The sequence below is a fragment of the Balaenoptera physalus genome (genome assembly GCF_965194825.1).
Source record: "Balaenoptera physalus genome assembly, chromosome: 8".
Taxonomy (NCBI): Eukaryota; Metazoa; Chordata; class Mammalia; order Artiodactyla; family Balaenopteridae; genus Balaenoptera; species Balaenoptera physalus.
In genome coordinates, this window is record NC_138887.1 from 86288899 (window position 1) to 86312877 (window position 23979).

General features: G+C 36.9%; 1 protein-coding gene across 3 annotated transcripts in view; it reads right to left on the minus strand.

Annotated features, from left to right (window-relative positions):
* DOCK4 (dedicator of cytokinesis 4) overlaps window positions 1-23979 on the minus strand; it is a 490817-nt gene that overhangs the window by 61530 nt on the left and 405308 nt on the right. For all 3 annotated transcript variants that reach the window (XR_014266607.1, XM_082472224.1, XM_082472223.1), the window contains exons 28-30: window positions 17327-17402; window positions 15308-15408; window positions 14496-14554 (exon numbers count right to left, since the gene is read on the minus strand). Coding sequence is in view for 2 of the 3 variants with exons in the window: in XM_082472224.1 (XP_082328350.1) it covers window positions 14496-14554; window positions 15308-15408; window positions 17327-17402 (236 nt within the window). In the remaining variant the exon portion in view is untranslated. The remainder of the gene's footprint in view (window positions 1-14495; window positions 14555-15307; window positions 15409-17326; window positions 17403-23979) is intronic.

Below are 23979 nucleotides of genomic sequence, written 5' to 3' on the forward strand. Positions count from 1 at the left end.
CATTACATGTATAATGTTTCATATCATGGATGAAAGCATATGATACTGAAAGCATCCACTGAAAACCCAAAGAATGAGCTCAGAAGCTGAGCAGAAGAGAGCTGGCTTCATGAAAGAGCATCATTTCTTTTTTTCTTCTTCTTTTCTACCTTTGATCTTTTGTAGTAAGTGTTGAATACATACACACAATCACACTGTTCAGAGTTATTTGTCAATTTTGGAGTTACATATCTTCACGTTAATTATCACTTTCTCTATTTTGTTTTCTGTCCTAGAAGGCATTAAGGTGGCCACAGACTTGGACATACATAAATCCAGGGTGCGAACATACAGTTTAAATTTATATTGACTTTAGAGGGGTTGTAAAAGGAAGGAGAATATGAAGGAAAGAATCTGGAAAGAGGAGAAAAATGATGGATGAGGGTCAGAGATGGGCAAACCCAAGTGGGTGTTTGTGAAGTCGCTGTGTTTTTTTGTTTTTTGTTTTTGAAGTCGCTGTGTTTTGTGACTGGAAGTGCGCTGGGATATTTCAGACGTCTTCAGAATGTGGCCCGCATCTCTTTTTCTCAATATGGGATGACAATAGGACACAATTGGCAGGCCCCTCTCTATCTGAAAGCCCCTTTACTTTACATCACTGCAGTCACATGGTCCTTTCCTCTTTTTCTGATGTTGCATCAAAAGTAACTTCATTGTTTCTTATCATCTCTAAATGACTTATACAAATCCATTAAGCGTGAGGAAGAAGCTGGCTTGTAATTCTTCTTGCTTTCTTACCTTTATTTTTGACCCAGGTAATCTTTTATCTTTCCCAAGGGACTACCTAGTTTTCCTCATCAGAGCAAGAACAGTTCCTTCTTATTCATCAAAAGATATAAAAAATAAATAAAATAAACAGATTTAGAAGAAAAAGAAACTTCCTTAAGCCTACCCTTGTATATTTTCCTCCAAAACAATACTTTCAAGACCAACAAACTCACTGTGGCAGAATATACAGAAACATCAATTCATAGGTCTTCTCCCTGTATCTCCCCCATCCTCCCAACATACACATTTCAAGCAGGTAACTAGCAGCCAGCATTTGCAATTCCTTTCCATAGTTATTTTTGTCAGGGCAGAAAGCAGAAGCAACCTGAACTCAATTACTCTTAGTGTCAACTGGAAAAGCCTAAATCCACTCACTGCTTATTCAAGATGTCCTGGCAAGTGAGGGGAAGAAAGAGAAAAAGGGAAGGAGATTCCTGCAGAGATGAAGGCTAGCAAGTCCTGAGATTAATGAGCCTTACACCTGTTTTGTGACCCTGCCCCAGGAGATGGCTGCAAGGCTTCAAAGTCTAGCCACAGATGCTGTGCTCCCACAGAACCACGGACTGAAGGGACTCTGTACTCAGGACAAGGGCCATCTTGGCATGTGACTAATAATGAGGAGGACCTCCCTGCTGCCTTGACACTGTGTAAGACATCAAGCTTTTGCATAGCTTTTGGGTGTGCGTGCGGAAAGGGGGATGAGAGAAGCAGGAAATACAAAATAAAATGAAAATTCCTGCCAGCCCGGATAGTACTCCTACACCTGCAATGGTGGAATGAGATTCAGAGCCACTACATTACGGATCTTTGTTTTTAATCTTTCCTGAGTCTGGCATCCTTTGACCTCTCTAACAAAGAACATCATTAGCATGCACTTATGTTATTTACCATTATTTCACTGAGTATTCTTGAATCTCTTTTTAAAAAGTGTCTTCCATTTATAGACATTTTACAATGTGATTTTCTTCTTTAAAAATTGTTTTACTACGAAAAGTCTCAAATGTACAGAAAATTACAAAGATTAGTAAAATAAATCCCCACATACCCATCATCTAGCTTCAATAATTATCAACATTTTTTTGCTAATCTTGTTTCACCTATCAACCCAACTATTTTTTTCCCCTGGGAAATTTTAAACCAAGTCAGAGACATCATAGCATTCTACTTGTACAAACATCAGTAAGCATCTTTAACAGGTAGGTCATTTTATAAATATAGAATCACAATGCCTTTATCACACCTTCAAAAAAGGCAAACAGTAATTCCTCAAATTAATCTAAAAGCAGCCTATATTAAAATTTTCCTGATTGTCTTAAAACATGTCATTTACAGTTGGCTTGTTTCAATCATAATGCAAACAAAATTCATATGCTCTATTTTGTAGCCTGATTTTCTAGGACAGTAGAGAAGCCATACCCACATTTAAATCATTGTGCAGAAATGTATGAGGCTAGCCTTCTTTACTGAAAACAGTTTGGGAACAAAGAATCTGTGCAACCCGTACAAGCCTTCCACCATAGAAAATTTTACTCTTATCCAATCCGCAAAGCAAAATCTTGAGCTATGTATAGCAATGGTAAAATAAACTTCATTTAGATTATTTCTTTTTAAATCACAGATTTAGTATACTTTTCCCATCTCTAATTGTCAGCCACATGGTCTTGTTTTGAAGTATTTAGGGCACCTGCTACTTGGGCTGTTGTATATTTATTCACACAGAGCAGCCTGTTAGGGAAGTATTGATTTTTCTACAGCAGTTACAAGACACTGTGTTTGCAAATGTGGAAGAGAAGCCCACTTTATATTTAGTAAGAATGTTAGTTCAACTAAAAATAGAAAGAAAAAACTTAACCTTGCAGCATGATGAATGGCAAAGGTGGGACACAGCGGTAAAGAATAACCTCTTTCTTTGTAGACTATCCTTGCAAGTACAGGTACAAACATATAAATTTTGGGGAGAAAATTCATGCCTTCCCCCCTCTCGTTTTTTATTGAGGTAACAGTGGTTTATAACATTATATGAATTTTGGGTGCACAACATTGTATTTTGACTTCTGTATATGCTACAGCGTGCTCACCACCAGAAGTTTAGTCTGCATCCATCACCATACAGTTGACTCCCTTTATCCATTTCACCCTCCCCCACCTCCCTTCCCCTCTGGTAACCATCAATCCATTCTCTGTATCTATGAGTTTGTTTTTGTTTCATTTTGTTTGTTCATTTACTTACTTTTAATATTCTGCATTAATGAAATCATATGGTATTCGTCATGGTCTCACTTATTTCACTTAGCATAATACCCTCAAGGTTGTCACAAATGGCAAGATTTCACCTTTCTTATGACTGAGTAGTATTCCATTGCATGTACACACAACATCTTCTTGATGCGTTCATCTGTTGATGGACACTTAGGTTGTTTCCATATCTTGGCTACTGTAAATAATGCTGTAATGAACATAGGGGTGCATATATCTTCTCAAATTAGTGTTTGTTTGTGTTTTTTTGGTATTCTTTGGATAAATACCCAGAAGTAGCATTGCTAGGTTATATGGTAGATCTAATCTTAATTTTTTGAGGAATCTCCATACTGTTTTCCATAGTGGCTGCATCAATTTACATTCCCACCAATGGTATATGAGCGTTCCCTTTCCTTCGCATCCTGTCCAGCACTGCTATTTCTTGTCTTTTTGATGACAGCCATTCTAATGGGCGTAAGGTGATAGCTCACTGTGGTTTTGATAGGAATTTCCCTAATAATTAGTGATGCTGAACATCTTTTCATGTGCCTGTTGGCCATCTGCATATCTTCCTTGAAAAAGATGTCTATTCAGATCCTCTGCCCATTTTTTAATTGTTTTTTTTTGTCGTTGTTGAGTTGTATGAGTTATTTATATATTCGGACATTAACCCGTTATTGGATGTATGACTTGCAAATATCTTCCCCCATTTGGTAGGTTGTCTTTTTGTTCTGTTGATTGTTTCTTTTGCTGTGCAGACACTTTTTAGTTTTATGTAGTCCCATTTGTTTATTTTTGCTTTTGTTTCCCTTGCCTAAGTAGACATATCCAGGAAGATATGCTAAGACTAATGTCAAAGAGTGTACTGTCTATGTTTTTTTCTCAGAATTCTATTGTTTCAGGTCTTACATTCAAGTCTTTATCCATTTTTAGTTAATTTTTGTGTATGGTATAAGCTGGTGGTCTAGTTTCATTCTTTTGCTGTCCAGTTTACCCAGCACCATTTATTAAAGAGACTGTAGTTTCTCCATTTATGTTCTTTGCTCTCTTATAGTAAATTAATTGTCCATATATGTGTGGGTTTATGTCTGGGTTCTCGGTCCTGTTCCATTGATCTGTGTTTCTGTTTTTATGCCAATACCTTGCTGTTTTGATTACTATAGCTTTCTAGTTTAATTTGAAATCAGGGAGTGTGCTACCTCCAGCTTTGTTCTTTTTTCTTAGGATTATTTTGGCTATTCAGGGTCTTTTGTGGTTCCATACAAATTTTAGGATTGTTTGTTCTATTTCTGTGAAAAATGTCATTAGGATTTTGATAGAGATTGCATTGAATCTGCAGATTGCTTTAGGTAATATGGACATCTTAACAATGTTAATTCTTCCATGAGCATGGGATAATTTTCCATTTCTTTGTGCCACCTTCAATTTCTTTCAAAACTGTCCTACTGTTTTCAGTGTACCCGTCTTTCACCTCTGGTTAAATTTATTCCTAGGTATTTTATCCTCCACTCCCCTCCCACTGCAACAGAATATTTTTAGTCCTTCAACTAATAAATTGAACATACTGAGGAATAACACATCTAAGAAAAGGTGTTCACTTATCACTATTTGTTTTACTCTTCAAAAATAAATTATTTTATCAAAACCACAATGAGATACCACCTCACAGCCATTAGGGAGGCTACTATAAAAAAAACAAAACAAAACAAGATGAGAACAAACAAAAATACCAGGACATAAGTGCTGGCAAGGATGTGGAGAAACTGGAACCCTGTGCCCTGTTAGTAGGAATGGAAAATGGTGCAGTTGTTATGGAAAACAGTATGGTGATTCCTCAAAACTTAAAAATAGAATTACCATATGAACCACTGTTCACAGGTAAATCGAGGAGCTATAATGATCAGATTTGAAAATCCTAAAGCTTTATGTTTTGTCTATACATTTCTGTATGCAAACTTGTATGTATAGTGCAATATTTATATTATGTATTGATGATATATGAACTCTTGATATACATGTTGTGTCAAAAAAAAAGCGCTTTATGTTTAAAAGTAGACTAGTCCCTAAATTATGTATGCCCCTTTTTTCCTTGTCCTCAGCAGAACGCAAAAACTAATTTATTTCTAGCATATGGAAGAGTTTCCACACTTCTGAGGTAAACACCAATGACCAAAATCTGATTTTCATATATTGTCCAGTAAAATTTGTGTTTCTAAATTAGACCAACTGGAAAGTTTCAAGTTAACTGTGTATTTAGTGACTCTGGGCATTTCCTCTACTCAATTTATTTTCCAAAACTTAGTGCTTTTTGTATCTACTGAAAAGTACTGAGGATTTTAAATTATGAAATCATAACAGTTTACTTGCTTTATGAAAACATGGTGAATATGTCTTTATCAGGCTTTTTACTGCTCCACACAAACTGGACAAAAAGTTTAAAATATCAGATTTAAAAACTAAGCTTTTAACAGGCATGGACCATTTTTTCTTATATCCCTCAAAATAACTTGCACATGGCCAGTGCTTTATGAATTATGTTAAATTGAATCTATTGGCCTGTTCCATTAAAAATGAAAATCTATAATTATCTGAATAAATTTTCCTTTAGCATTCAAAATACTCAATATGACAAATTTATAGGTAAACCAAATTATAACTAATGTATTTTTATATTCTTAAGTAACAAGCTGACTTAAGCTCTACAAAGGTGTCAAAATACCCTGAATACTTAATTTTTATTATCATATTTATAAAAATATATGTTGGAAAAGAGGTTTTAACATTTCTAAACATTCTTGAATTCCAGTTGTTGTATAGTAGCAATGACCTTTAAAATTCACCTGATGTTTTGGAAGTCTCAGACCGCAACTCTAGGGAAATAATGCAGAAACCAAGGAATGAAGTGAAAATGTACACTCACCCTATCCTTGAACTATGTCATGCTGGGAATCTGTACTTGAGTCTAATAAGTCTTTTCTAACACAGTGCTAGAGCTAGCTTTTAGGGCTGGAAAAACAAAGAAAGGGGAGAGCGTTGTCTAAAGCAGTGCCTTTTAATCTTAATCTTTAGCCAAGTGCATAAGAATCACCTGGAGAACTTGTAAAAACTCAGACTGCTCTGCCCGTCTCAGAGATTCTCAGAGATTCTATTCCAGTGGGTCTGGGGAGGAGTTAGAGAGTTTGCATTTCTTACAAGCTTCCAGGTGATGCTGTCTACTGAGTGTCACTGTTCTAAGAGCACTGACCTCATGACGTGTTACGGGGACCAATATGCTCCAGAGATTTTTCACATTCTCTAGATTTCTGAGGAAAACTAAGACATAACATAAAACCCAGAGGGGTAGAAATATTTTTATTAAAGACAAAATAGAGGAGAAGAGTTCATGAAGTATACAATGACATGTTTAGTGAGACAAAAGATGCCAGTTTTATTCAGCAAGCCATGGGTCATGGGCCTAAGGGAACAGGTATGCCAGCTTGAAGAAAGATTTATGCGGAAATAACCATACACGGCAATGCTGAGATTTATTTAGAAGAGGTTAACCTGCCATGCTTTCTAACATTCTGTTAACTTAAACGAATCTGTCCTGGTCTTATCATTTGAGCTCCCACAAGAGCCTAAACCACAACAGCATTTCAATGAAGCATTCTTTGGAAAACACTTTGCTAAATTAATGCCAAATGCAATAGGGACATTCCAAGGGTCTTGATCTGTTTTTGAAAAACAAACACACAAAGGATCAACAAAACATAAAGACTGAGAGGAGTGCTCTTCAAATAAGAAAAACTGATGCTATGTTTGAGCTGAATCTAAAGACACCACATGGGCTTCTTCTGGCTGGTTTTGGACAGTCGGAGGTTACTTTCAAGATGCTAACTTGCTTTTTTTTCCCTGAAATTATCAGCAAGCACTGAACACTGGGCTCAGTTATATATAACAAGGCTTCCTCAAATTGCCTTGTATATATTGTACATTTGAGGGATATCCTGGTCAAAAATCACTCTGTAACATGAAATGCGGTAAAATGATAATGGTTCTATTTTCACTTACAGAAAACAAATCCTGCCATCTCCAAGTTGTGCTTGGATGAGCCCAAGAGAAAAGATATAATACTTTCAGGTCATTATATATTCAATTCAAATAGGTCCATCACTTTAATAAATCACAAGGAGGAATTACAATGCAGTAACAGCAAATGAATACTATAAACTAGCATAATTAACATACCAAATTAAATAAGTTATGACTTTCAATAAAGAAACCCTATGCCAATGAGAGTTTAAAACAATTTATCTTCTAAATATTATTCTTTTCTACGCAACCAATTTGCTGGATAATATGCTCTTATCTGCTGTGGCAGATTAACACAATTGGATCTGATTACTTCTTAGCAACTGCAGATGCTTTAAAATCCTTTGGCTTTACTCTTCATGATATAGGTCATTGGTTTTTAAGTTTCTAAGGGTACAGATGCTCAAGTCAATGTTTCATAAAGTTTATTCTAAATTATTGTCATTGAGAGCCTCAATTCAGAGTTCTAGAAATTTTGAGTTGCTACAATTCCAAACTCTGAAAGGTTAGCTCATTGCTAGAATAGCATGTATTATTGGAACAATGTTAGATTATAAAATTTGTCATTCAGTAATAATGAAACACACAAAAGAAAGGTGAGAACTGGCTGCTGGATAATCATCGACAGGAAGATACTGGACTTCACCAAGGAGGATACCCCACGTCCAAGGACAGAGGAGAAGCCACAGTGAGACGGTAGGAGGGGTGCAATCAGAGTAAAATCAAATCCCATAACTGCTGGGTGGGTGACTCACAGACTGGCAAACACTTATACCACAGAAGTCCACCCACTGGAGTGAAGGTTCTGAGCCCCATGTCAGGCTTCCCAACCTGGGGGTCCGGCAACGGGAGGAGGAATTCCTAGTGAATCAGACTTTGAAGCCTAGTGGGAATTGATTGCAGGACTTTGACAGGACTGGGGGAAACAGAGACCCCACTCTTGGAGGGCACACTCTTGGTGGGCATCGGGACCCAGGGGAAGGAGCAGTGACCCTGGGGGAGACTGAACCAGACCTATCTGCTGGTGTTGGGGGGGGTCTCCTGCAGAGGCGGGGGGTGGCTCTGTTTCACCATGGGGACAAGGACACTGGCAGCAGAGGTTCTGGGAAGTGCTCCTTGGCGAGAGCCCTCCCAGACTCTGCCACTAACCCCACCAAAGAGCCCAGGTAGGGTCCAGTGTTGGGTTGCCTCAGGCAAAACAACCAACAGGGAGGGAACCCAGCCCCACCCATCAACAGTCAAGTGGATTAAAGTTTTATGGAGCTCTGACTGCCACTGCAACAGTCAGCTCTACCCACAACCAGAGCCTCCCATCAAGCCTCTTAGATAGCCTCAACCACCAGAGGGCAGAGAGCAGAAGCAAGAAAAACTACAATCCTGCAGCCTGTGGACCAAAAACCACAGTTACAGAAAGAAAGACAAGATGAAAAGGCAGAGGGCTATATACCAGATGAAGGAACAAGAAAAAAACCCAGGAAAACAACTAAATGAAGTGGAGATAGGCAACCTTCCAGAAAAAGAATTCAGAATAATGATAGTGAAGATGATCCAGGACCTCGGAATAAGAATGGAGGCAAAGATTGAGAAGATGCAAGAAATGATTAACAAAGACCTAGAAGAATTAAAGAACAAACAAACAGAGATGAACAATACAATAACTGAAATGAAAAGTACACTAGAAGGAATCAATAGCAGAATAACTGAGGCAGATGAACGGATAAGTGACCTGGAAGACAGAATGGTGGAATTCACTGCTGCAGAACAGACTAAAGAAAAAAGAATGAAAAGAAATGAAGACAGCCTAAGAGACCTCTGGGACAACATTAAACGCAACAACATTCGCATTATAGGGGTCCCAGAAGAGGAAGAGAGAGAGAAAGGACCAGAGAAAATATTTGAAGAGATTATAGTCGAAAACTTCCCTAACATGGAAAAGGAATTAGCCACCCAAGTCCAGGAAGCGCAGAGAGTCCCATACAGGATAAAACCAAGGAGAAACACGCCGAGACACATAGTAATCAAACTGGCAAAAGTTAAAGACAAAGAAAAATTATTGACAGCAGCAAGGGAAAAATGACAAATAACATAACAAGGGAACTCCCATAAGGTTAACAGCTGATTTCTCAGCAGAAACTCGACAAGCCAGAAGGGAGTGGCATGATATACTTAAAGTGATGAAAGGGAAGAACCTACAACCAAGATTACTCTACCCGGCAAGGATCTCATTTAGATTTGATGGAGAAACCAACAGCTTTACAGACAAGCAAAAGCTAAGAGAATTCAGCACCACCAAACCAGCTCTACAACAAAGGCTAAAGGAACTTCTCTAAGTGAGAAACACAAGAGAAGAAAAGGACCTACACAAACAAACCCAAAACAATTAAGAAAATGGTCATAGGAACATACATATCGATAATTACCTTAAACGTGAATGGATTAAATGCTCCAACCAAAAGACACAGGCTTGCTGAATGGATACAAAAACAAGACCCATATATATGCTGTCTACAAGAGACCCACTTTAGACCTAAGGACACATACAGACTGAAAGTGAGGGGATAGAAAAAGATATTCCATGCAAATGGAAATCAAAAGAAAGCTGGAGTAGCTATACTCATATCAGATAAAATAGACTTTAAAATAAAGAATGTTACAAGAGACAAGGAAGGACACTACATAATGATCAAGGGATCAATCCAAGAAGAAGATATAACAATTATAAATATATATGCACCCAACATAGGAGCACCTCAATACATAAGGCAACTGCTAACACCTATAAAAGAGGAAATTGACAGCAACACAATAATAGTGGGGGAATTTAACACCTCACTTACACCAATGGACAGATCATCCAAAATGAAAATAAATAAGGAAACAGAAGCTTTAAATGACACAATAGACCAGATAGATTTAATTGATATTTATAGGACATTCCATCCAAAAACAGCAGATTACACGTTCTTCTCAAGTGCGCACGGAACATTCTCCAGGATAGGTCACATCTTGGGTCACAAATCAAGCCTCAGTAAAGTTAAGAAAATTGAAATCATATCAAGCATCTTTTCTGACCACAACGCTATGAGATTAGAAATGAATTACAGGGAAAAAAACGTAAAAAAGACAAACACGTGGAGGCTAAACAATACGTTACTAAATAACCAAGAGATCACTGAAGAAATCAAAGAGGAAATCAAAAAATACCTAGAGACAAATGACAATGAAAATACGATGACCGAAAACCTATGGGATGCAGCAAAAGCAGTTCTAAGAGGGAAGTTTATAGCTATACAAGCCTACCTAAAGAAACAAGAAACATCTCAAGTAAACAATCTAACCTTACACCTAAAGGAACTAGAGAAAGAAGAACAAACAAAACCCAAAGTTAGCAGAAGGAAAGAAATCATAAAGATCAGAGCAGAAATAAATGAAATAGAAACAAAGAAAACATTAGCAAAGATCAATAAAACTAAAAGCTGGTTCTTTGAGAAGATAAACTAAATTGATAAGCCATTAGCCAGACTCTTCAAGAAAAAGAGGGAGAAGACTCAAATCAATAAAATCAGAAATGAAAAAGGAGAAGTTACAACAGACACTGCAGAAATACAAAGCATCCTAAGAGACTACTACAAGCAACTCTATGACAATAAAATGGACAACCTGGAAGAAATGGACAAATTCTTACAAAGGTATAACCTTCCAAGACTGAACCAGGAAGAAACAGAAAATATGAACAGACCAATCACAAGTAATGAAATTGAAACTGTGATTAAAAATCTTCCAACAAACAAAAGTCCAGCACCAGATGGCTTCACAGGTGAATTCTATCAAACATTTAGAGAACAGCTAACACCTATCCTTCTCAAACTCTTCCAAAAAATTGCAGAGGAAGGAACACTCCCAAACTCATTCTATGAGGCCACCATCAACCTGATACCAAAACCAGACAAAGACACTACAAAAAAAGAAAATTACAGACCAATATCACTGATGAATATAGATGCAAAAATCCTCAACAAAATACTAGCAAACAGAATCCAACAACACATTAAAAGGATCATACACCACGATCAAGTGGGATTTATCCCAGGGATGCAAGGATTCTTCAATATATGCAGATCAATCACTGTGATACACCATATTAACAAATTGAAGAATAAAAACCATATGATCATCTCAATAGATGCAGAAAAAGCTTTTGACAAAATTCAACACCCATTTACGATAAAAACTCTCCAGAAAGTGGGCATAGAGGGAACCTACCTCAACATAATAAAGGCCATATATGACAAACCCACAGCAAACATCATTCTCAATGGTGAAAAACTGAAAGCATTTCCTCTAAGATCAGGAACGAGACAAGGATGTCCACTCTCACCACTATTATTCAACATAGTTCTGGAAGTCCTAGCCACGGCAATCAGAGAAGAAAAAGAAATAAAAGGAATGCAAATTGGAAAACAAGAAGTAAAACTGTCACTGTTTGCAGATGACATGATACTATACATAGAGAATCCTAAAACTGCCACCAGAAAACTGCTAGAGCTAATTAATGAATATGGTAAAGTTGCAGGATACAAAATTAATGCACAGAAATGTCTTGCATTCCTATACCCTAATGATGAAAAATCTGAAAGAGAAATTATGGAAACACTCTCATTTACCATTGCAACAAAAAGAATAAAATACCTAGGAATAAACCTACCTAGGGAGACGAAAGACCTGTATGCAGAAAACTATAAGACACTGATGAAAGAAATTAAAGATGATACAAATAGATGGAGAGATATACCATGTTCTTGGATTGGAAGAATCAACATTGTGAAAATGACTATACTACCCAAAGCAATCTACAGATTCAATGCAATCCCTATCAAATTACGAATGGCATTTTTTACGGAGCTAGAACAAATCATCTTAAAATTTGTATGGAGACACAAAAGACCCCAAAGAGCCAAAGCAGTCTTGAGGGAAAAAAACGGAGCTGGAGGAATCAGACTCCCTGACTTCAGGCTATACTACAAAGCTACAGTAATCAAGACAATATGGTACTGGCACAAAAACAGAAACATAGATCAATGGAACAAGATAGAAAGCCCAGAGATAAACCCATGCACCTATGGGCAACTAATCTATGACAAAGGAGGCAAAGATATACAATGGAGAAAAGACAGTCTCTTCAATAAGTGGTGTTGGGAAAACTGGACAGCTACATGTAAAAGAATGAAATTAGAATCCTCCCTAACACCATACACAAAAATAAACTCAAAATGGATTAGAGACCTAAATGTAAGACTGGACACTATAAAACTCTTAGAGGAAAACATAGGAAGAACACTCTTTGACATAAGTCACAGCAAGGTCTTTTTTGATCCACCTCCCAGAGTAATGGAAATAAAAACAAAAATAAACAAATGGGACCTAATGAAACTTCAAAGCTTTTTCACAGCAAAGGAAACCATAAACAAGACGAAAAGACAACCCTCAGAATGGGAGAAAATATTTGCAAACGAATCAACGGACAAAGGATTAATCTCCAAAATATATAAACAGCTCATTCAGCTCAATATCAAAGAAACAAACACCCCAATCCAAAAATGGGCAGAAGACCTAAATAGACATTTCTCCAAAGAAGACATACAGACGGCCACGAAGCACATGAAAAGATGCTCAACATCACTAATTATTAGAGAAATGCAAATCAAAACTACAATGAGGTATCACCTCACACTAGTTAGAATGGGCATCATCAGAAAATCTATAAAGAATAAATGCTGGAGAGGGTGTGGAGAAAAGGGAACCCTCTTACACTGTCGTTGGGAATGCAAATTGATACAGCCACTATGGAGAACAATATGAAGGTTCCTTAAAAAACTAAAAATAGAATTACCATATGACCCAGCAATCCCACTACTGGGCATATACCCAGAGAAAACCATAATTCAAAAAGACACATGCACCCCAATGTTCATTGCAGCACTATTTACAATAGCCAGGTCATGGAAGCCACCTAAATGCCCATTGACAGACGAATGGATAAAGAAGAGGTGGTACATATATACAATGGAATATTACTCAGCCATAAAAAGGAACGAAATTGAGTCATTTGTTGAGACGTGGATGGATCTAGAGACTGTCATACAGAGTGAAGTAAGTCAGAAAGAGAAAAACAAATATTGTACATTAACGCATGTATGTGGAACCTAGAAAAATGGTACAGATGAGCCAGTTTGCAGGGCAGAAGTTGAGACACAGATGTAGAGAACAGACATCTGGACACCAAGGGGGGAAAACTGCGGTGGGGTGGGGATGGTGGTGTGCTGAATTGGGCGATTGGGATTGACATGTATACACTGATGTGTATAAAATTGATGCCTAATAAGAACCTGCAGTATAAAAAAACAAACAAACAAAACAACTGATACTAAACTTTCATTGGGTTATTTGTATGGAAATATGTTAATATAAATGTTTCAGACATTACATGAAATTTCTAGAAATCTTATATGTTCTGGTATAATGTTATAAGTCATAATCCTAGTTATTACTTTAAAATGTATATCTCAGAAATAACTAATTTTCTTGTCAACTGCATTATTATGAATTTTCATCAAATCTTTAACTGTGGTCATTTTTAAGTCTTTTGTCATTTACAGACAGTTCTGGGTGTACTCTGATGCTTTTGCAAATATGTTCCTATAAAAGGGTTTCACCTTCAAGAAATTCATGGAAAAGACTCTGACAAGTACAGGTTTCTCGTAACTGACTGTACTGCTGAACTGAAAGAATAAGCATTTTCAGAACTCTAATGAAAAACTGATGAACTCATAAAAGTACTAACAAAAGATCAAGATGAAAAAAAAATTAATTACATGGGACTGAGTGAACTGATGAGGATGAGTATAATTTTTGTGACTTTCTGTCTGAATTAAAAAAAAAAATCCCACAAGGACTCAGAGGCAAAGAATATACAAATCAATTTTCACTGCAAAGTAAAGGAGCTGTTACAGTGGAGGATTACTGGACTGAATGTCAATATTATGACATAGTATGAGTGTGTTTCATGTTTGGTAATTGCAATCATTGTTGCTTTTGTTGTGGTCATCCATGTACAATGCTTGGTGTCAGTCTATATATCTTTTGTAAAAATAAAAATAAAAAAAAAAAAAGAAAGGTGATTTTTCAGACAGACACCAATTTACAGAATTAGTTGTAACCTTATTCAATGCCAAAGTGTCAACTCCTCTCTATAGATTTCTCTATTGATTTAGACATTTGGTTTCAAATGCTGTCATTGGTAAATTGTCCTTCTTCATTTGTTCACTTATAAGGACAGTGATAAGCTATAAAATCGAGGTGCTTCTTTTTTCATCACTCACCTAGGTTCTGCCACATGCTGAAAATTTCACAACCCATCGTTACCCGCATATCACCATACCTGAAATAGAACAAAAATGAAACCTGTTAAAAAGACTCCAGAACAAAGAAGTTATCTGTGTCTCTTTAGGACACAATCTATCATTCTGAATTAAAAGGCAATATATTTTTAATTGAAGATGTTTAATGCAGGTGACTTTTCATTGAGGTACAACTGATATAATAACATCATATTGGTTTTAGGTGTATAATGTAACAATTTGAATATCTGTATATATTGCAAAATGGTCACCACAATAAGTCCAGTTAATATGCATCACCATAACTACTTATAAATTTTCTTCTTTTGATGAAAACTTTCGAGATTCACTCTCCTAGCTACTTTCAAATATGCAATACAGTATTATTAACTATAGTCACCATGCTGTATGAATGAATGCTGTACCCACCATGCTGTACCCACCATCCCCATGACTTATTCATTTTATAACTGGAACTGTGTACAATGTACATGTCTTGATGCCTCTAATTCAAATCCTCATATAAATCCTTTAGTAAAACAGATTTGTCTCATAATTTTTCACTTCTATGGTAATTTTGAATCCTGAAAGATTGAGGACAAAAATGTTTAAATAAGTTCAAAATAGTGAAATTTCCAGAAAGGATTGCTTGTTGTCATCTTGGTCAATGCCTCTCCACTATGATTTCTAGTCATGGAGATCTGATTTATGAATCACTTGAACTAAAATACTCTTTAAAAGGCACCACATTTTATTTGCCTCATATTCTTACCCAATTATACACTGGTACTTACTTTTCTAACACCTTTTTCTTTTTGGAAGGTGTAAACATCTCTAACTGCAGACACAACTGGTTTATAAAAATGACTGCAAGGTAAAAGTAGGAATCCCAGATCTAAAACGAGAATAAGATATTTAAATACTATGGGGTTACAAAAATATTTACAGGTGAAGTGACATGATATCTTGGATTTGCTTCAAAAGTGGTAAGTGAATGGGGGTATAGCTGCAATAAGATTGGCCATGAGTTGGTAGTAGTTGAAGCTGGGTATGGGTACATGAGGGATTCATCATACTATACTCTTTATTTTTATATATGTGTAAAATTTTCTATAACAAAGAAGTAAACTAACTAAATAAATACTATCTATTTTTGTATTGCTTCAATGTTGTATCCCAAGTTTCATGAGCTCTCTGGTACGTGCTAAATGGCAGATGTTTTGTTTCTCTTATAACATGTCTGTGTGTCTCCAAGGAGGCTGAGGTATAAGTTGGATTACTTTATTCCTGTGTGATTTCATTTTTGGAACCCCTTTTCATGTAGAACTGAAAAGAAAGATATGTACACTCTTTTGGATATGCTAATTGCTTTAAATTCAGAGAGTATATAAAAATTCCCTAACAAGACAAATCTTCTAAGCTCTCTTATACCAAAAACAGCATCAGAAAGAGATCAGAATAAAATTCCCAAAAATAAACCTAACCAAAAACATGGAGGACATCATGGAAGGAAACTACTTTTCTACTGACACCATGTAAAATTAAAGATAAATAGGAGAAACATTATAAAGAGTTAATATCTTTTATACGTAAAGAGCTCTCACAATTAAAAAAGAATATAACACTCCAAGCAAAATAATGAAAAAAAATCAAGAACATATTCTTTACAAAATATGAATTTTAGTCAATAATTATTCAATACTAATAACTAGTTAATAACTAATAACTAATGAATAATTAATAACATAACTAGTAAGAAATGTAACTTAAAGCAAAAAAAAATTGTTCCCTTTATCAAATTGCCCCCCAAAATTGTCTCTTCTAGTGTTGGTGTACATATAGGCAATCAAATATAATTGGTACAGTCTTTAACAATATTTTCACTTACAAATATTTATCCAAATAACTAGGAATATATGCCAACTTTTATTTTGTAAGAATACACAGAAAAAGTAATTTATAAGAAAACAGTAGAAACAACTTGAATATTAAAAAGTAGCACCGTGATTATGAAATTTTGATACTTTGATTATTGTAAAGTATAAAGACATATTATGGAACCATTAAAATTTCACTGGTTTCTATTGTACTTTTTGTATTTCCTAGTTACTGATAAGGACATTTTATTAAATGTTTAATATAAAAGAGGTTATTTTTAAAATAATAAGAAACAAAGATGTAAAAAACATAAAACACCACTAAGAAGGGAAACCAGGAGAGGCACTGCCCATTTTTATTTATCATTTCCCATTTTAAAAATGGTGTATCGAGAATTCTTAGAGACCCAGGCATATCACATTACATTGAAGACTTACAGAGATCTGTCTTAAAGAATCTTACTAATCTTTCATTTTTTATTTCTTTTCACTAACTCATTCTAAAAAATGGGAAGAAGGAGAAGGAAAGGAACTAAAAGGGTTTACTTTGTAAATATATTCTTCATATAAACTCTATTTTAAAAATGTCTTAAAAACATTATGCTCTAAGTTCTTTTTGTCATGCATGCATGGGGATCAAAAAGAATAAGAATCAAAATTTACAGTAACAATAAAGAACTTTCTCTCCTCTTAAGCACTATGATTTCCACCAGGTTGATAAACATATTTATAGACCTAACTTGTTCAAAAATATAATGAAAAACTCTTCTAGCATTATTCATAATTGAAACTAATATGGCCCAAGATTAATGTGAGGTAGACAGAATAACTTTATTTCTCTACTACTAAGAGAAAGAAAATACTTGAGGTAATTTCCTGAGGGACAATGTGAAACCTTTTAGCCCAAGTAGGATAGTCATCTAAATGGATACTCACCTTATAATCAAAGTTTTCATTTAAGAAGTTCTTACGAAGTGCATCTGACAGGTACAGAACTGTTGTAATAATAACGCTAGTGATAAAAGAGAATACATTTTAAGTTGGAAACATCACGTTAGTGAAAATCATTTATCAGGCAAGAATAAAGTAACTAAGACAGAAGAAAACCTTCAGTAAGCCTGTGGAACAATACTAGATAATTCATATTTGAAATAAAAAAGAGAACAGATGCCCAGGAAAAAAAAGAAGGAAAAGAAATCCATCACTGAAATGATATGCAGAAAAATCTATGAATTCATATGACTCAATTATATTAATATCTTGATGTTTTGTAATTTGTACATTTCCAAACAAAGCAAAAATGATTTAATAAACCTATAATATTCTATATTTTATTAACATGGAAGAAAGTCAGACTTTTAAAAAATACAGAAAAAGAGGTGGAGCCCAAAGATGAAATGGATAGGATAAAACAACAGACCACATTGAGCATTTATTAGGTATCTTCTCCTGCTCTCTCCCGTTTAAGGTGTTAGGGGGAATGTAAGAGCTATGGAAGTCAGATTCCTTCTCTCATGGTGACAAGATTGCCACTAAAGAAACCATTACAGACTGTGAAATTGTGTATAACCCAGTACTAAGCTATGTGAAACTGACAGCGAGTGTTACAGCAATTTAGAGAATGGGGCATCTCTGAGCTGGGGAAATTAGGGAAAGCCTGTCAGAGGGGGCCTATATAGTCATATGTATTTTGTTAGGGAGATTAAAAAAGGAAGATTTGGTGAGTATTCTTGGTTAACTCTTGAGTTATCCAATTTGTTCAAAATCTGCTCCTTTTTACAGCTACAAGAGTATACATTCAAAATTGAATGTGTTTCCAAATGGTTCATTTAATGTTACATACAGCATTATACTGAAACAAGATAAGTCACTCCCCAAACCACCCAGAACCAAGCACCAATGTATAAATGATTGATTTTTAAAACCTCTGGCCTTTTTAAAGATGCATGCATAAGGAAGTGCTTGTGATGTGATGAGAGCCCAGCTCCCATTACGGGATTTGTAACTGAAGGATATAGCTGTCTGACCCTAGGTAAAACTACATGAAACACAGCAAAACAACCCCACCAACCTCACACCTTGGTTGTCCTACTGGTAAAGTATAGATTAGAAGAGTATTTACTAATTAGAAGAATATTTATAGTCTTTGAAGAACTTAAATGTTCATTATTGTAATCTGCTGGAAAACTCACTATTATAGTCTCCTTGTGGGGCAGGAGAGGATTAACGAGGCTAAGGAGTTGGACGGTTGAATGTGGAAGCTCAAGGTAAGAAGAGGAAAGAGAAGAAAATCACCATTTTCATGGGCACTTGCTCTACCATGAGCAAGCACTGTGTTACATACACGTGTCTTTTAGATGTCATTTACATCTTTCAGTGAATCACCCTATGAAAATTAAGTATAAGTAAAGCCCATGAGATTGAGAAGTCCTGTGGTTTCTTCTCCCCCCTCAAATGGCAGATATCAACAGTGAATTTCCTATCAAAGAGACAAATCACCTGCAAGTAACAGGTGTATTAAGTGGCAATTGTCCACAGACACTGGTGAAATCAGTAATGGTAACTGATTAAGTTTCCCAAGAAGTTAATTCAAATCTTACTATATGAAACTAAAGCTTTCTTGTCAGAAAATGAAATGCTATCAGGCAAGGAAGGGACTCTTTGCCCAGCATCTAGTAGATTGTGAGGCTTCTAAGTTTATTTATTTATTTTTTTAAATGTAAAAAAAATTTTTATTTTATATTGGAGCCTAATTGATCAAAAATGTTGTGTTAGCTTCTAAGTTTAAAAAAGAAAAATTTTCATCCTTAACAAATGTTCTGCTTTGACATCCAATGGAGAAACACACACAGTGCCACTACACCTGAGTTTTACATCGAAAACCACCTTCTGGCCCACAACTCTAGCTTGGATTGTTGTTCAGAAACAATACCTCTAGTGTTAGTGAAACATGACATATCTGGGATTTGGGTTATTGGGCCCAATGCTCCGGAAAGGAGCCACCAAACTCAATCTTCCAAGTGAGAGAGATTATTCCGTGGCAAAGATTACTCACTTGTTATTTATATGCTGGGTCCCAAACACACATACAAAATCCACAGCTTCTTGAACTGTGCTTGCTGGTAAACAACATGGAGCCTCTCCGGCTTTATGAAGGACCCGTGAGTCTCAAGCTGGCCACTCATTGGAATCACTTGGGAGCTTTAAAAACACAGATGTCAGGATCACACCCCCAGAGATTTAATAACTGGACTGGGGTGCGACCTGGACATCAGGATTGGTAAAGCTCCCCGAAGAGTCTATGTACACCCAAAACTGAGAAACACTGCTCTAGACTTTTAAAAGTTAGACAGACTTTCATGGGTACCTGGTAATCTAGTTAAGATGCAGATTATGATTCAGCAGGCCTGGGATAGGGCCTGAGGTTCTGCATTCCTAACAAGCTCCAGGAGATGTGAATGCTGTAGATTCACAATCCACCCTTTGAAGAGCAAGGCTCTAGAGAGGTCTGAGTCAGAAGCACATTCCAAACAACACTGCCTCACATTCTCCTGCCTTCTAGAATTTTAGGCCGATGACTACTGTGGTTCTTTAATGGGCCTTGCATCCTTGCGCTGGATTGAACACCTCAACCTCTTATCTTATCAAGGCTGCTTTATCATCAGGCACAAGAGGCACAGGGCACAGGGCCTTTTCAGGGCCTTTGGAAAATATTGAGCCCTGAAAAAGTGTTATGGAATCAAAAACTAAAACTGCAAAATAAAAACTAAAAAAAGGTTCATAACATGTCCAAAGAATGCAACATTATCATTTTCATTAATTGTCTAATTTAATATTCATGCAACTTCTTTTATATTGAAAAAATTAGGTTACTTTTTATAACTTAACAAGAATTCCTAAGTATACAGAAGTGCTGAGAAATCACAGGTAATTGGAATTAAATGATTTACTCCATAGGCCAATAATTTAAAAAGCAAACTGTAGAAATTGCTTTTCATTTTGGCATGTGGCATGTGGGTCTATTTAATGTTTGATATGATGAAGGGTAAGACCTCCAAAAATAAGACTTCTCAGGGCTAGAAAGATCTTAAAATGACTCTACTTCAATTGCTTTTCATTTACGCTCATAACACTCAGCCCAAGTCACAGAGGCAGCTCCCAAAGCTTTTTATGTCTCAGCACTAAGACAGTTTCCTGGCACACAGGTCCCCAAGCCAGCTAAAGGCATATATACATTATTACTCCTTCACTGTAGTGGATACCTGTAGTGTTTAAGGATTTTTCTTTACTTGTTCTAATTTATCCAAAACCATGTGGCTCCTTTGGTTTTATTCTTTTACTCATGACTCAGTTTCTGAATATGGGAACATTTTAAATCTCAGCGCTCCAATTCAATAGCTAAGAAAGCCTTTGCAATCTTTTACTACAAACGGTCAAAATACTGATGTCTGCTATAGAAATGCAGGCATAAGGATCACTTTTGACAACCCTAATCTATGGCACAGCATGATAAATGTATACATAAAAGAGAAACTGGCGCACAAGAAATTAAAGCTCTTTCTTCAAGTTTTCCAGTTGCCACTTCATTCCTGGCATTTAGAAAGTATTTTTTAAGCAACGCTATCCCTCCTATAGAAACCTCATCTCCTATAAACTGTCCTTTTGAAAACTACTCCAACCTGATAATCTGCTGAAGCAAAAGCCCATCTCCATAAATTATAAATGGATTGAGAGAATTCTCAATGGATACTCTCCTTTTGGATAAACTGGGCATCAACAAGGCTGATGTTTGTACACTGAAAAACTATGGAGATCTAAATTTGGAGTACGACAACTTCCCTACAACCTGGCAGGTTAAGAGGGCAGAAGAAATCACCACAAAGATATTTAGGGCAGATAAAAATCCTGGACAGCCATCAGGGAAGCTGATCTGAGCTAGTGGTCCTCAAATGTCAGTACATAAGCAGCACCTGAAGGACACGTAAGACTTTAAGGCCTCACCAGCGCCTATGGCTTGGTGAGATCACACCGGGGCCCAGCCAGGTGATTCTGATGCACGTGACAGTTCACTCTGAGGTCTGGTGTTACAGATGGAAGAGAAGACAAACAAGGGTTGGAACTTGGAGAGCAATGACATTTGGGGAGTTTGTCCTTGTTAAACACTGCATCACCAAGGGCCTAGCCCAGTGTTTGTTGAATGACTATAGCCTCAAACCTGTATTTAAATCTATGCGTTGTGATAATTACTTGCTGTACTAGATAATTCTAAAATGTAAAGCTTGTAGAACTTTTTATACTTTTCTATAGATATTTTGAAGAGACAAATTAAGACAGGCAAAGCTGATGGAGAAAGGCACTCCAAGTGGAGGGCACAGAATCCGCCAAAATGGGGAAGAAGGAAAAGGATCAGTAATTTTGCTTTCGGTGAAGGAAGCATGCAGTGTGGGTGAGGTAAAAAGAATGAATAAGAGGGGCTTCCCTGGTGGCGCAGTGGTTAAGAATCCGCCTGCCAATGCAGGGCACATGGGTTCAATCCCTGGCCCAGGAAGATCCCACATGTCACGGAGCAACTAAGCCTGTGCACCACAACTACTGAGCCTGTGCTCTAGAGCCCGTGAGCCACAACTATTGAGCCCACATGCCACAACTACTGAAGCCTGCGCGCCTAGAGCCCGTGCTCTGCAACAAGAGAAGCCACGACAATGAGAGGCCGCTCACCGCAACGAAGAGTAGCCCCCGCTCGCCGCAACTAGAGAAAGCCTGCGTGCAGCAATGAAGACCCAACACAGCCAAAAATAAAAACAAATAAATAAATTTATTCAAAAAAAAAAGAATGAATAAGAATTGAAATGGAAGAATTTTTAAAAATTTCTTGACCTCCTCCTCTGGGCAGTATTGGCAAAAAATCACTCATGTAACAACAGCCTCAGTTTTTTTGACCTATTAGGCTTAAACCCTAATGTATTCTTGCCTTTCCTCATGTATTCATTCTCTCTACCAGCTCCTCACAACTCACCTGGAGATGCAGTGTACAGGCAATTCTTGTGTAAATATTTGCTATAACTATGGAAGTTTTTGGTACATTCATCTTAGTAATATATAGTTTTGATAAAAATCACTATCTTTCCTCCTGGACAGTAAAAGCGTTTAAAGATAATTGCCCTAATAGAAAAACACCACCATCAACAAAAAGCAATAGTACAATGGGTGTTCAATAGATCAGCTACTCTAACATAAAAGTTTTCATGGTCAGTATCACATACTCTGTCTTCCTTCCTATTACTATGGATAAAGTATCAATGCTCCTAGCTAAGGCCAAGCTTCCTTGTGTGCACTAGATCAGTGCTACTCTGAGTGTGGTGAGCTTCCTTCATTGAGAAAGTCTCACCACAAAAAACAATGTCAGCTGAACTAAACTGCATGCTTACACAGTTGATTTAGTTTCCAGTGCAAGTTGACGGTGGACAGGTGCCACCCCCTTAGGAAAGCTGCTCTCAGACAGGCACATGAGAAATACTTTACTTGATCTCATCCCTACTTGCCTACCCAAGAACACTGTTCCTTCACTTGGGCCTGATTTCTTTAGCACCATCAATATTTCTCTTTTCTGTGCCCTTCCTATCAGTAAACCAACATGCATAATATTCCATATTTAGAAATGAATCCTAGCCCTCATATCTCCTTCCAGATATAGCCCCACTTCTCTGCTCCCTTTTACAGCAAAATCTTCTAAAGAGCTGATAATTATTGCTTTCACTTTCTCAATTCCCATCTGTTCGCAAATTCACTCTAATAAGACTTTCATCTCCACCACTCCATGAAACAGCACTTGTCAAGGTCACACTGCATTGCCAAATCCCAGGGATAATTGTCAGTCCTCATCCTCCAACCTCCCAGCAGCTCTTGATACTCCTTCCTTCATGAAATATTTTCCTCATACGGTATTATACCCTTCTGGTTCTCGTCTTACATCACAGGCTACTCCTTTTCAGTCTCTGCCGCTGGTTGCTTCTCAACATCCTGACCTTTGAATGGCTGGCATGTTCCGGGGCCCAGGCTTAAGTAGTCTTCTCTTTTCAATCTATACTTTCTTCTAGTGTGCTCTCATTCAGTTTGATGGCTTCAAATACTACCCAATGCTAATGACCCTCAAATGTATGTCTCTAGTCTTGACTTCTTCTCTGAGCTCCATACAAGCATGTCCAGCTTCTTCTCCTACATCTCCACTTGGGTATCTAAGAGCATCTCAAACTTCTGTTCAATACAGGATTCCTCACCTCTCCCACTCCTAATGCCGCTCCCGTCTCAGTATCTTCCATCTAAGTGAAAGGCACCATCATTTGTCCTTCTGTTCAGGCCAAAATTCTAAGAGCCATCTTCAAATTTTTTTCTCTCTTGCCCACAGCCAGTCATCTGCAAGTCTTATCATCTCTGTCTTCAAAATCGATCTTCTCACTACCTTCATTGCAATCCACCTATTCAAGCCATCATCATCTCTTACCTGGACTGCTGTATTAAGCTCCTAACTGGTCCTTCCTGGTTTCTCTCTTGTCTCTCTACCCCTTAATATCTGGACCCTGTCTTCTTCC